Source organism: Triplophysa dalaica, chromosome 6 (genome assembly GCF_015846415.1).
Source record: "Triplophysa dalaica isolate WHDGS20190420 chromosome 6, ASM1584641v1, whole genome shotgun sequence".
Taxonomy (NCBI): Eukaryota; Metazoa; Chordata; class Actinopteri; order Cypriniformes; family Nemacheilidae; genus Triplophysa; species Triplophysa dalaica.
In genome coordinates this window covers 21,132,150-21,147,661 of record NC_079547.1, presented here as the reverse complement: position 1 = coordinate 21,147,661, position 15,512 = coordinate 21,132,150, and the positions used below count along the sequence as shown (strand labels likewise).

Below are 15,512 nucleotides of genomic sequence, written 5' to 3'. Positions count from 1 at the left end.
TCCGTGAAGCGTAGCTTTCAGACAGATGCACGATTTTATAGATCTTTACTTACAATGCTTCTTTTCACAGACCGCACCTGCAATACTTTTTAGCGTGTTAACTTCAAACGCTTGTCATTCCTGGTCAGCTTTTACCTTAATGGATTCAGCAGCAGGCTAAAACCAGTCACAAGGGTCAATTTTTTGAAATTGTGATTTATACATCCCCGAAGCTGAATAAATAAGCTTTCAATTGACGTATGGTTTGTTAGGAGAGATAGAGAGCATAGGTTCGTGAAGTTCAGGTGTTTGTTTGTTCACTGCATTTTGGGTGATGAATGTTATATAAACTGTGGATATAACGCTGGATTTGGAGATCGTTCGAAACTGATATATGGAGCCGTCACAGCGCTTAAAGATGCCGGACATGCGTTGATTGAAACTGATGTCTGTGTTTTGTTGACAATGGGTGCGCACATGCTTTGGTTCAGCCTACCCCTCCCCCCTGCACGCGCCGTATGTTTTCAGAAACAATCATAAAGCTGTATCTATCTTTTATAAATGTGATCAAACTAAGTATACAATACTACTCTATAGGTACTCAAGATTAATATGAGATTGGCAGAAACCCTGTGTGTTACGCCTGCTTTAAATTCTTCTCAAGCATGTACATACCTGTCCAAATGAAAGAGAGCAACCATGGTCTCCATCATGTAAAAGCTGAACAGATGTTAATTCGAGTTTTTCCTCTTTCATGATCTAGACGTTTTTTCGTCACTGCTTTTTAAAAAACTGACTTTAGTTTCTTAGATTTAAATGTTGTCGGTTCCACAGGAAAGTCTGATTGTTGCTGATTGTCTGCCCTACATTGACACACCGGACGTGAGCGCGCTGCGGCACTCATGACGTATGATCTCTGCGTGTACCGGGTGCGGAGTGGAATGCAAATTACGTTGGGTGAAAATGTACACATGACCAGTCACAGCGTTCTGCCAGAACGTTTTGATTGAGCGAACGTTTTTTGGTTCTACTCCTTTCACAGAGGAAATACAATTATAAAAATATGATTTGACCACTAGACTTCTTGATTGCTATCAGGATGTAAAAAGATGTCAAACCAACATGACAAAAAACTTTCTGGACAGGATCACCCAACATGCCTTTAATTTACCTCGAGCTTTCAAAAGGAATAAAGCCATGACGGAGTCCTCAAAACCAGGACGGAGAAACAAATGATACAATTTAATGTCAAATCTGTGCACAAACCTCATTCAACAGCTTTAAACATGCAAACAGAATGTTTGTACAGAAACATTTCTTGAAAACAAAAATACATGTGTGGAGCCATTCTGATGAAATTCTGCTTTCTGCAGAACTGGGTTTGGAAACATGTGACCCATTCTGTGAAAACCAAGCTATAGTCTTTTTTGTGATTTAAAAAACATTCAACATAATGTAAAGAACATTCTGTGAAAAATAACCTTGATTTCTTTAATACTGACCGAGTAAAGCCAAAGATTGAAATCATAGTGAAATTAATAGCTGAAATCAAACTTTGATGCTCATTTTCTCCAAATTGGATCTTGAGACTTTTGCTTGGTCACTGGCTCACACATTTATATTCAAAGTAATTCATCATGTCAACATGGACTAGTGGAATTCCAACCCTGTATCACATAACCAAACATTGTAATTTATCACACCACACTTCCCAGTACATCACGGCAAAAAGTGGCATTTGTTTTTTCAACCGTGTTTAAAATTATATCTGTGTCTAATTAACATACTGTAATATTAGTTAGAAGCAGCGCTGTAATGTAAATTGTAATGTCTATGCATCTTGTTAGTACAGCCTGAACCGTTTATTATCATCATCTTAATGTACAAAATGCTCAAAAGCATGTGAGACTGAGTGAGTCGACCCTTATTTTACCTTGCGCATTTTTGGATTCCAACAGAAGGTGATTACTTAAGCAACAACTTTGTACACATAATAACCCACATTTAACGAATGCACAGTATACAGTATCTGAAATATAAAACGTCAATAAAATTTGTCTCGAATGGAAAAATAAAAATACAAAGTTCATACCCTGACGGAAAACTCGCTTGGATGACACGAATGCAGAAGAAACCAGAAACGTGGGAATGTTCTGCTCTCGTAGGCCGTCGGAGTTCATGTTCACGAAAACGAAGATCCGGCAGCCTTGAGGATTTGATACTTAAAAAACACCCCACAAGTGTACACGACGGATGGTCAAACGGGCAAACGAAAACAAACTAAACTTTGTACGTAAAATGATGTGAGTATGACTGAGAGTTTGACGATAACACATTAATTGCGAAAATGTCCTTCGGGTTCCATTACGCCGACGCTTTGCCGTTACCTCCTCCTACTCCCTTCAGACTGACCTTTGTGAGAGCTTGTCCGAGAAATAATTTGTCCACGCTCCATTACGCCGTGCTCTGATTGTTTCCTTTGATTTCCATGGAGACCCTTTCCTTGCATCCGGAGTATTCGCCAATAAAGGAGCCGTCCTCATTAAAGTGAGCGTCCTCTTCGCCGTAGTCCACCATACTATCTCCGCTGTCTGCTTTCAAGTTGCCATTGAGGGAATGCTGGCTGCCTTTCAGTGGTTTCTCATCATTGTCGCTGTGTAAGACAGGGAGACACAGAACGTCACGACTGAGTCACACGGCTGTATCTGGCTTTGTTGAGTTCCTTTAGCCTAATCCAATGTCAAGACTTTGTTGGACACTTTTGGAGCAGGCTCTATTCGGCTCAGATCTTTTCTGAGACTTTTCCACATTAGATGCACAATACTATTTATTTACTTAGATAGGACAATGATATTTTAAGGGAAGGTTTACCCACAAATGAAAATGTTCCCTTTCTTCCCTGAACACAAACTATATTTTGAAGAGCGTTGGTAACCGAACAACGGCCGTTCCCATAGATTGATTTGGTTTTGTGTTCACAATAGAAGTGGATGGGTACCGCCGTTGATCTTCAACATTCTTCAACATTCTTCAAAATATCTTTTGTGTTCTGTAGAACAAAAACAGTCATACAGGTTTGAACTGACAAGAGGGTGAGTAAACAATGACAGAATTGTTATTTTAGGGTGAACTGTCACTTTAAGAGGAAACTCCACAGTGCCTGTGCCTACAGAACCACAAACTCAACTAAAATCCGCTCAATTATGATTTATTACCACTTGTGCTCCATAAGTGCCTCAAAGAAAGTGCCTGCCATATGTGCCCTATTGAGCATGCATGAACCTGACTCGACCTTTAAGTGAAATCCCATTCTCAACACAAGTGCCGGGCGACTTCTTTCCAATTTATCATGAGCACTTGGGCGATCTCAAATCAGTTCAATTTTGTAATTGTCACAAAATTTCTCTCCTCAAAGATTGTTATGAGTCATTGAGAGATGAATGAAACAAGCCAAGATATTGCTGCCCTGGGGAAAAGTGCCATTTAATTGATTTTCCCTCTTCCCTTGAAGATCATTGGACAGCTTTTTTGTTAACAATGATGTTTTCACTAGAAGCGGTTGTCGGTGATGTGCTACATGCGTAGCGTGAACGTCTAAGCTACTCACAAAGCACAACGTGAAACAGGAACACATCAATGGCATTGATGTGTGAACAACATTGTTTCTGTTGTTATTGTTTAGCACGTACTGTACGTGTGGCGGTTACTTTAGCTTGCTGCACGTCCAGAGCTCGGCCTGGCTTGGTGCTTGCTTTCAAACCAGAAAAAAATGCACAAATTAAAAGGAAACAGTGTCAGAGGTTTCGCTATAGAGACTGTGAACGGTAGTTTGGTCGTGAAATACCTGTATTCGCAAAAGGTGTCGTCGTTTATGCCTGGGGACTCCAGATCTGGGTGTAGATCCTCTTTCTCTTTCACTGAACAAAAGAAGAGAACGTTGCCATTTTTCTTTGACGAACAAACATTTCTTACTTTGTTGTAAAATACATATTCAAATAAATAAAAAAGTATGGTTAATCAATTGAAGTGAGAATAAAATGCATGCATTGTTAATATGTCCAATATAACCATTTTGTGTATACCGTATATTCACATAGCAAACATGTTTTCTTGGATTTATTACATTTTGTATTACCACAGTTTGTCTACAAATATCATGGTTACACTTGGTAACTATAATATAACTACTGTAAATGTGTGGTTACTTTGCTATACTGCATTACCATAGTTGAACAATGGTTAATTTAGTGAAAATATGATGAATTTTCATAAGGGCTTTTATTGAGATTAGCACATAGGAATTGATAAGAGAACTTAATTTTTTTTATTTCATGTCAAGTATTTGATTTCTAACTTTACTTTTCAAATTGATTTTCGATTCCCAACCCTAGGTACAATGCCTTTTTATATTATAAAATTCGAAGACATTTTTTACTTAACCTTATAAACAGAAGCAGAGAGTGCTGAAGTATTTTTCAAGTTTTATCAGCGTGTTTTTACTTAAGAAAAATTTACTCTAAATCAATATAAAGCACATATCATACTTCTCACTCCACTACATTTAAAAGTACTTTTTTTACCTTTAATAATTAGGTACATACAAAATAAAGCAATTTCTTAAATATTTCACACACAAATTGAATTGAGTAAAAATAAGAACGTACTATATTTTTAATGTACTCAAGTATTAAAGGGGTCATTTAACACGGCTATAACGACTATTATTGTTTGCTTCAGACGTAATACAATGTGTTTACACGATTTAAGGTTAAAAACGCTGTATTTTACACATACCGTGCATGTTTGTATCTCCTCTTTGCTCCGCCTCTCTAAAACGCGCTGATATTTTACAAAGCTCATCACTCTGAAAAGCTGAAAAATCATAGTGATTGGCCAGTTCAGTAGTGCGTAATGATTGGTCGAATACTGCACGGAAATGTAATGCCTCTTACCATATTTGGAAAATCAGGTTCCAAAGCAATTGTAATTGTATTGACAGGTACACCCATCTTACTTGCGTATACATTTTGCCGGTCTTAGTCAAATCGTGTTACGAACTGACGTAGATTCACCGGGGTGTGGTTACAGGCAGGTCTGGGTGAGCATTAGCTTCTAGATAAAATACATATTTTGTTCCGACACTTAAATTTTTGCAAATTTACGTGTCTAATACATGCATGTGCAACACCAAATACAAATTAAAACACAAATTTTTGCCGAATTACCCCTTTAAAGGTAAAACAACATCACAAAATGTATTTCTAAAATGACGGCTAGTGGAAAAAACTATGATATATTCTTTATAATGTAGCATTTTTTTCCAAAGTAACAAAAGTCTGATAAAGTACTTGAGAAGGGGATAAAAATCCTTAATTACTGTCCGTTTGCATTTCTACTTCCCATTAAGCGTGTGTTTTTTTTTTTCATTTTTGCAATCACCATCGTTTCAGACGTTTGTAGTACCATCTGACTGACGTTCACTAATTTGTCAGGTTTCTGCCATTCATGACACCGGCGTGGTGTGTTATTTCCTGCGAGAGAATACCTGAGTATTTTCCTCCTTTGTTTCGGTTTACGAAGCAGGCTATGAGAACGATGAGGGTGAGCAGTGCTATGGCGCACATGAGTCCGATGAACCAGCCCTGGTTGGAGATGCCCCCGTGAATACTGGCCAAACCTGTGGGACACAAAACGTTCTCTTAACACGTGACACTATGAGAGGCAACACTAGAATGGAAATGTGCGGATATTAATATTAAACGGACAGACTGCTTGTCTAATTAATCAATGGCGGTGGCTGATAAAGGATAATTCTTCATTACTGGTCCTCAGAACACTCGCTCTTGGATGGACATGAAACACACGACGCATGATAATCGTATTATGAGATGTCGCTTGTACATTTGATGAGATGGGGAGTTTTTTTTTCTCTGTTATCTCAGAGACTTTCTTCTCCTCACCTTTGGCCCTGGTCCTGATAACATCTTCAAATATACTAGTAGAGTTATCAAGCCAGCTTTTCGTCAAAAGGCGCACTGTGTACACAGTCCCGGGTTCAAGCCCTTCAATGATGTGGAAAGTCTTAGAAGAGTTTAGCGCATCGGATATCTTCCAGTTATGTACACCTATAAGATGTACATAGTGGGTGAGGGGATGTTAGTATTCAACGCAAGGAGATCTCTACTGCCTACAGATATATCGTCGCTGTTGGACTTTTATCTCTTTTATCGGATAAATTATAAAAAAACTGTGTTGTTAAAAGTTGACAACCTCATATAAATACTTTTTAGTGGCTAAATAATTGCAAAACCCACGGATAAACATGAAAGGTGTTGCCTCAGAAATGAACTGAATCAAAGCACTACAATTATAATAAAAAAACTCAAATAACTATAAATTCATATTTGAAAGCAACATAAATAAATAAAAAAATAAATGATAAAGTTACAAAGGGCAAATCCCCAAATTATTGAAACTTGAATGAAAATAAACATAAAAAACGAAAAATCGAAAAGTAAAAGCTAATTTGAAATATTAATTAAAATGACAACTATAACTCATGAAAAAAAAATAGAAATACGAGGCTTTAGTCCGACAGCGACAACATAACAATAATTTACTGTTTGGCCCGCAATATACAATAACTCTATATTTAGTGGTACATCGTAAATAAAAAGATATGTTAATATTGTTACTTATAAATATATAGTTATATTTAAATAAGTTAAATTTAAGGCTGTGTTCAGAATGGAGTACTAGTTTACTCATACTGACTTCATTCTAACCTTATATAAAACAGTTTGCGATTAAATGCATTAAAAACTGTAATATTCAATATTAACACAATCATATTTTATGTTTAAATCAGTGAGGAAAAAACACTTAGTGTTATAAAACAGTTGATACTGCTCAGTTCAAATTCATCGTAATTCACGATTATATCATATTATCTATTAAAATTATAAATGAACAATGCTGTTTATCAAATAAATCTTTAATTTGGTTCAGCTTGATGTTTTTCGACCAGTGAATCACAGAGAGAAACCATTGGTACGTGAGTGTATAACTGCCACCTATTAATTTGAAGTGTCAACCAGATGCTAGCTCTGAATTATTTACAAGGAATACAAAATAATCGTATGTTTAATGCAAACGTGATATCAATAATCACTGTTATTAATATCATTATTATTGTCAATGGCGTGACATTGTGATACACTAAGTTCATTCATCACACTGAAAATATTAGGTCCAAGTCAACGAACTGCATTATGGGTACCATATTCCTTTCACTATATGATGTGTAGCCTACAGCACATTTTGGGATATGTAGAAGGCAGTCTTTGAATGTAATACATACAAAAATGATTGAATATTGTGAATAATATACAACCCACACATACTGCAGGATTACTACTACATTTAGTAAGCTAGTACCCCATTCCGAACACAGCATAATCTTGTACAATATGATTCAATAAAATTCACTATATGTTTATGTGACTATATTTGACTCTTTAGCGTACTGAACAAGTGGCACCACAAAGAAACAGTAAGAGGGGCTTACGGTTGTTCATAAACGCAACATACAACTCTGAATCCGTTTGCTCAGCGCCTGGAATCCAACTGATATTTGCAAAGTTGTGACTAACTGATGTGCTAATATTCAACGCAGCTGAGAGAGGAGAGAAATGACAGAGAGGGTTAGTCAATGACACGAAGAAATACAACAGCGCTGTTAGATATGATTCGCGTGTTGTGTGGAACAACACAACAAATCTATGATTAAAAATATAATTCCGTCACGTTACACGTTGGTGTGGCCGAACAGATCACGTAGCGCTGGAAACTCATTGATTTATTCACAAGGAAATTCACATGATTTAATGTAACAGCTAAATAAATAAAGTGAGGTTTTGTTTTTCTCACATGAGAAAAAAATCTTCGGTAATTAAACGACTAATTAACAACAAAATGAAAAAATTATGAGTTTTTTTTCCTCAAGTCTCATTCGAGAAACCAAACCTACTCGCTTCAGACAATTGCGACCGACACGTGGTTTCACCAGAGGTGTATCAATCACAGATCACTTGTATTTTCATCACCTTCAGGTGTAGCAATTAGGCGGACTGTTGTCTGCTGTCAAGACAGATTACCACACGTCTCCATCACCCGACACCTCCCCCTCAGCCATAACATGCAAATGAAACACGTTTATTCTTAGACTCCTCGTTTCAGGAATCAATCTGCACTGCAGGACTCCTGCGAAAGACCTGTTCTTACCGTGACATGTGTCCGTCCACCCCGTTATCTCAGAACCGTGATAATCGCCATTGAGCTGTGACACCGTTCGTGACAATATTGGGAGAGGTAGCTGCAGGTTTGGCGTTCGGCATCTGGCACAGAGGCGGAGGGAAGAATTGTGTCGTGGTGTGTCTTGCAGGGTTAGTCCCTGGAAGCAATGTTTGGGGAAGCTTAAGCGCTGAAATAGTCTGATCTGTGAATCCTAACAGCTTCCTCTTAGACACTTAGGTGCCAGCATTCAAAGACCAACAGACCCGAGACTCACACCTTTATTGAAACTCTACTGCGAAACATTGGCGCTGCTTCCGTTCCCCTGACAGTCCCCCACTAAGCAGTCATTGACACTTTGGGCCAAATATAGATCCCATTCTTAACCCACGAAGGGTTTAACCTGCGACAATGTACTTGTGAAAGTGCCTCCAAAATTTTGGAAATGGAAACTTTATTCTTAGAAACTAATCAGAGAACATTTGTTGTAAGTGGACACTTGCTTTTGTGTTTATAATACCTATGGAGGAAAGAGTTGCATTAGCCACAGGAGAAACGGTAGTTTTTCTTGAAGGTAACTGCGGGCCGGATTTTCCTGGAAAGAAAGTTTTTGAACAGTTTGCACTATTTCTAGAATAGAGATGTGACTATGAACAGATTAGTTATTGCGAAAATATGATTTAACAACTAAATGAAATACAAAAATGGTCTATGTTAGTTAAACTGAAGCACAACAATTATTTGATGGTATTGAAACGCAGCGCAAATTAGTTTAAAATAACATAAAACACTGCGCATGATGTTAATATTAAGATTGCAACTTAAAGGGATGGTTCAGCTAAAAGTGAAATTCTGTCATCATTTATTCATCCTCATGTCATTCAAAAAGAACACAAAAAAGATATTTTGAGAAATGTCTCAGTGGTTGTGTGTCCATACAATGGAAGTCAATGGAGTTCAGTGTTCCATTCTTCAAAATACCTTCTTTTGTGTTCCTCAAAAGAAAGTCAAAAATGTTTGGAATGACAAGGATACACACCTGAACTATCCCTTTAACAACTACCCATGAAAGACCTATATAGTTCTACCTATTAGCTTCAATACATCAAGCTATGATTGGCTAACACGCCAATGCCAGAAATGCACACTAAACTGCTCCACGAATACGATTCCCACATGCGTTCTTCTACAAGTACTACAGTGCAGAACTAGTTTGGTACTCTAGTCTACAGTACTACGGCACTATTTCTAGAGCTTAAGAGAAGAGAAGACTTCATACTGATGTTGAAAGAGGCCACATCTGTTGAAGCTGGTAAAACAAAAGCAATAAAGCGGTGAAACAGACATATTACAAGGACAACGGGAATTGAAATCACGACAGCTTTAGTTCAGATACGTTTCTAGTGACAGCGGTGCCTGCTGCCAAACATTCAGCAAGAGTGCAACAGTGAGAAGCATGGAAACCATTTAAAAATATGAGGTCATACTTTCAAATGTCAAAATGTGATGTCACACAAGATACAGAGGCTGAAGCTATCATTTGTTACGCGCTTTGCTGTATTAAAAGTGAAATAAAGCGTGTTTTTAGTTTTCAACACATATTTTCACAGTACCATGGTACCTTGATATATACAGTGCGCTGGAATTGATACACTCCTGTCACATTCCTGTAGCTTATGAGGTGGAGCATTGCATCAGCATCACAAAGGTTATGGGTTCGATCCCCAGGGAACAAACATACTCAAAAAAATGTATATCTTAAACCTGGCACATGCATAAATATAAGAAAGCTAGGGTGATGAACACAGAGAAAGATATTTGTAAGAATGCTTTGAGCTTTTGCAGTGAGAGCTCCTAAATAATGGAACAGTTTGCCTGAAGATATCAGAATGTCGGATTGTGTGTCTGTTTTTAATTGTAGATTGAAAACGTATTTGTGTAGATGTGCTTTTTTGTGATATCTGTTGCATTGTCTCTTTGGAAAGTGATGTTCTGTAATGCATGCTAGGAAACTTACTTTTACCTACTTGTAAACAAACCGTTCTGGGCCACCAATGACTACCATAGAAGTAAAAATGTCTTTATAATGTCTTTATAAATGTCAAAAGAAGATATTTTGAATAATGTAGGAAAGAAAACAGTTCTGGGGCGTTTCCGACTTTCAATGTAATTTTCTTACTATGGTGGTCAATGGTGGCCAAGAACTGTTTGGCTTGCTTTCCTGTAGCTCAGTGGTAAGAGCACAAGGTCGTGGGTTCAATCCCAGGGGATTGCACTTACTCAGAAACAAATGTATGGGATAATGCAATGTAAGTCGCTTTAGATAAAAGCGTCTGCCAAATGCATAAATGTAAATGTACATGTTTGAACATTCTTCCAAATATCTTCTCTGTTTTCATCAGAATATAGAATTTGGGGGTGAGTAAATGGAGAAAGAATTTTTGTTTTTGGGTGAACTGTCCCTTTAAGTCTGAAAATGGAATTTACATGAAACAGTAAAAACTAACATTATCCTGTCTTTGTATATGCTGTATATATCTGTAGCTTTACTTTTAATCAGACTTTCAGAAAGAAATACGTTTTTTCTCTCAGAGCACACCGGTCTTGATATCTCCTTTTACATCAGAGCAGTCATTTATTTTCTTGACTGTTTTCTTTAGCTCTACAGTATTGGTATTACACCTCGGGAATTTCGTCTTGATCAAACGTCTTCTGAAATCCAGTTTCCTGCTCGAATCCTCAGTCAAACGGAAATAAACAGCAATTTATCAACAATCTGTTAACCGCCCGTGATAAGTCTCTGTGAACCATTACTCAAGACAAGTATGCTGTAAATTCACACTTGTGTTGTTTCCTTAGATCTTTTCTTTCATGTTGATTATCACCTTACGTCTGGAATAATAGCTATCTTGCGTCCCCAAAGACAACACATTCTTTTTTGCTTCCTTTTCTCTTGATTATACCCCCAAATCAATAAGCGCTCGGCCTTCCGAGACAGTGATGAATGCGAGTCGGTCACATTCCGTTATGATATTGTTTAGCCGTAAAGAAATGCTTAGATGGGCGTATGAAAAACTATGTGAAATGGGAGGTCGAATTAATGTCCCCGGGTCGATGCCCATAACAACTGCAGCTTGGTCATCCATGTCAAAGCGCCAAGCTTCTGTCCTCTGGACTGCCAAAAGCCGACCCCACCCCTGAGCTGCGGTTAGCCATACTTACTCGCTTCGGGGACTGTGGTGCACTCTTCGCTGACCGCCGGGCCGCAGCCCACCCTCGTGCAGCTCCGCAGATAGAACTTGTATCTGCTCAGCGCTTCCAAGTCCTGGAGGTGCAACTTATTGCTGTCTGCAGAGATGTTCAGGGTCATCAAAGGACCAACTTCCTCCGTGTCGTTTACTAAAGAGGAGAAGGAAATACAGGTTAGATGCATGAAGTGAATTTCAGCCATGGTGTATTTAGTCTTTGAAGGACATAGTTTCTATTAAAAAAGCCCAGCTATTGGCCTTTCAGCATCCATGAGTAAAATGATCTATATTTAAGTCTAAATGACCAGAATGTATTATATTAAAAGCCATAGGTGATCACTGATTCACTTTGTTGGGCTCAGTGTTGTGTTTGTATCTCAGCTGAACTCGCTCCAGGAAGGTCACAGCATGGAAATGTCAGATGCGATGAATCATCCGGAGGTCAAATTCAGATACACCCGCTGACAGTTTGCACAAGGGTTGTCACAATATTAAAATGTGAGTGGTGGACACCAAAATGAAATCTCACATTCCATCAATACCACAACAAATAATGCAACTATTTAAAAAAGTAATAAATACTGTAAATATGGTTTATCTGTTGTGCACTGGGCTGTTCAGACGCACAAGGGCTGTTGCTAATGGACACAAATTTAAGATAGACCTAGTAAATATCGCTTATTTATATCAGGGCTGTCACAAGATCAGTTTTTCGTCACACGGTTATGCGGCCAACAAATTTGTGGTGTGGTTTTATCACGGTTTTTGGTGGAATGTGTGGATTTTTTAACAATAATGTCGGAAGTTATGTTCTTCTTTAATATTTTTGGTGTTTTGTCTGTTATTTGGTATGTGTATGTAGGCAGAGAGGTCGTTTGTAAACATTGTGACTCGTCAGGCATTTTTTTGTGTTACGGTATATTTATAACACATTATTGTTAAATCACGGGTTTCGATATGATGGTTATTGTCCAAATATTGTGATATATATAAGATATGATATAGTATATTGTATATACACACAATAACATGAAGCAGCATTGTTCAATTTTTCCAATTAATTATTTAGGTAAACAGTCATAAAGTAAACCAAAATTAGTCACATTAAACGGCTCACATTTTTATTTTGTCAATATTGTTGTTTGATTAACATTAACAACACACTGTCATAAACAGCAGCAGGTCTATTAAGCTGCGTTTACACTGCAAGGTCTAATGCACCGATCTGATATTTTGTTTTTGTTCGCCTGTTTACCTCACCCAACAAACCAAATACGTTTACATGATTTCCAGGCAGGCATTCTGACAAAGGGTACATCAGACTATTTACAAACGCAGAACACATTTGTGCAGCACTCGAAACAAACAGCTGCAGGTTCGAGTCCGTTTTTATTCCAGTAGGATCCTGTTTCCCTCCAAATAAACAAAACAGATTTTTGAATCCTAAACAAGTCATTTCCAACATGCGAGCTGTTAACTGTTCGATTCCAGCGTGGCTTGATCTGGCTGCGTGCCATATGTGCGATGGCACTTTAATCCCAATTGCTATTTTCCATTTGACGAGTGCAGCTGCGTGCCCTCTCGTAGACGTTTTACACGCAGCTTTCTTCGAGGGGACTTCAGCCAGCCCACTTCAAAGGGAGCACAACGGTTTCAGCAAGCTCTCCCAGGAAAACGTCCCTTTGATACGCAAGCTGACACTTGGCCTCAGCGATCAGCATCAAACACAATTAGCGGACGAGACCTCCCGTCAGAGTCAGCTTGCTCATCGTTCCTGCCGGGATCTAGTAGCGTGAGGAGCAGTGCTTACACCCGGGCCAGTGCTCTAGTGTGATGTGATGCGTGTCGGACGTGGGGTCCGAGCCTCGCCTGATGGTTTCTATAGTAAACCATGATCTCTGGTCAACCTATGTGCTTTGATCAAGAGGTTCAGATTTTATATTTGCAACCAATTTCTTAAAGTTTTTTTTCTGTGTACACTTTCTCCCAGAGGGTAAAAAATGATTTGCAAAGTTTAGGGGGAGGACATATTATAAAACTTTGCCTATAAATTTTAATTATGCGATATGACATTCTGTCTCGGGACACTGGTAACTAGCCAAAGTTAAGCAAGGGGTCTTACTGCTCAACACAGTGCCCTGCCAACCGTATCGGTGTGCAAAAACAAATCAACACAACACAAAACCATTAATACAATTTGTTTTACTTGTTTCATTTGATTGGATAGCTAGATCAGCCAATGACCTGATTTCGAGCGGGTTTACACTTTGATTAAACAATGGGTGGAGAATAGTGGAAGTGTTTAGAAAATTATGTTTTTCAACCCAGTTACAGCATGAAATTCTGTCTGAAGTTGCGAAGGTGTGTAAAGGCAAAGAAATCCCATCGCACGTTCAACCTCTTAGAAAACCACCCACAATCTCTTGATAATCTCAGCTTCGCAGCGTTTCTTGTTTCAACATGTTGTTCAGTTAACCTTCTGCGTTTATGCAATCAGTTGCGTTACTCTCTGTAAATTCTAATTAAAACCAGAGTATACTCCAATCGCATGCAGAAAATGATTTCTTAATTCATAAGTGCGTCTTTAATTTCGTATAATGGGACAGTATAATAAAAACAAGCAAATTAAGTGAGGCAACTTAAACAACTCTAGGTAATTGTTTTCCATAAATCATTTAGTAAATACACCCTACAACTGTGTTTTACAGACTTCCTTCACAGTATATTCACGACGCCATGGAGTCTCTGATGAATGGAAGACTGCTGCCACCGTTGTAGAAGATGGCACAACAATATCTCCTAGTGGTAAGATTTAGGCATTGCTCGAAGTAATGAGTGAACCATTAAGGGACGCACTGCTGTTTTCAGATATCTGCATCATGGGGAACATGGTGTCATAAAACGTAGTCTGGCCTATGGCTCCGAATGACACTGAACCTCTAACTGCATTAGCATTATATTTTTTAATGTTAGAACGCTATATAATGTCTTGTGATGTTCCAGTGCCACGGGCCATGTCGTAAACGAGACACAAGAAAAGCTGTTTACTAGTCCGTCCGCAAAGCCTTCGCAGCATGCTTTAGATTTTTATGACGGTGGTTATGAACAAAATGAAAAAGTGATGTTCACGTACTTAGCTGATATTGGAGGATGTAGCCAATAAGAACTCCATTTGCGTCAATGGGAGGAGACCAGGTCAAGATCACCTTGTGTTTTTGGATGTTTGTAGCTCTGAAAGAAACCACTTGACCGGGAACTAAAAGTGAGAGACAGATAGAATAAAGACTGTAATTTCTTTAAAACTAATTTCTTTAAAAACGTTTCACAAACATTTGAAAGCCTTTAATAAAAGTTTCAAATTTCCAATTACTGCACGTTATCGTGGGATATTAAAAATTGATATTAAGATGTTTAGACTGTTTCATCTTAACAACATAAGCCAACGTTACTGCACTTTTGTGACCCCATCTGAACTTCCGGTACATATTCACAAACAATATTCCTGTCGATTATTTATGATAACGATCAAAAGAAACCGAGAAAATGTAACGTGGCTAAACTTGTCTCTCCAATATAAAAATTTTTTAATCCAATACCAAGCTTGACCGCTAGATGGTTTATTTAATAAAATCAAAATACAACAAAATTTAACAAATCGATTATTTAATACAATTATTATACAATAAAATAATTCTGTAAATTAATAAACATGAATTAAATATAAATAGTTCTTATAGGACACCAGCCAAAAACAAATCAGAAGTTAACTGTGATTCGGGCACGCGTGTGTCCGATGAAACGGTCTCTATATAGATACATCACAACATTGAACCATGATCTGCTTCATGCTTTCAACTGAAATATTATCACTTTATTTCTCATTTTACAGAGCATTTACAAAGATATTTTTAATCTCTAAAGATGAGCATAGATACAAGCATGGGGTCTTTAAAATGAAAACCACTACCCTACCTCATGTATTACTCACAAAAC

General features: G+C 37.9%; 1 protein-coding gene across 7 annotated transcripts in view; it reads right to left on the bottom strand.

Moving 5' to 3' along the window:
- Positions 1 to 1,126: 1,126 nt before the first annotated feature.
- chl1b (cell adhesion molecule L1-like b) overlaps positions 1,127 to 15,512 on the bottom strand; it is a 78,863-nt gene continuing 64,477 nt past the window's right edge. For 5 of the 7 annotated variants that reach the window (XM_056750269.1, XM_056750268.1, XM_056750272.1 and 2 more), the window contains 7 exons: positions 14,653 to 14,775; positions 11,494 to 11,670; positions 9,551 to 9,580; positions 8,792 to 8,866; positions 5,525 to 5,656; positions 3,824 to 3,896; positions 1,127 to 2,632 (listed from right to left, as the gene is read on the bottom strand). In XM_056750269.1, coding sequence (XP_056606247.1) covers positions 2,434 to 2,632; positions 3,824 to 3,896; positions 5,525 to 5,656; positions 8,792 to 8,866; positions 9,551 to 9,580; positions 11,494 to 11,670; positions 14,653 to 14,775 — 809 coding nt within the window. In that variant the 3' untranslated portion in view covers positions 1,127 to 2,433. Of the gene's footprint in view, positions 2,633 to 3,668; positions 3,731 to 3,823; positions 3,897 to 5,524; positions 5,657 to 8,791; positions 8,867 to 9,550; positions 9,581 to 11,493; positions 11,671 to 14,652; positions 14,776 to 15,512 lie in introns of all 7 variants that reach the window. The other 2 variants (XM_056750275.1, XM_056750274.1) reach the window with 2 other exon arrangements.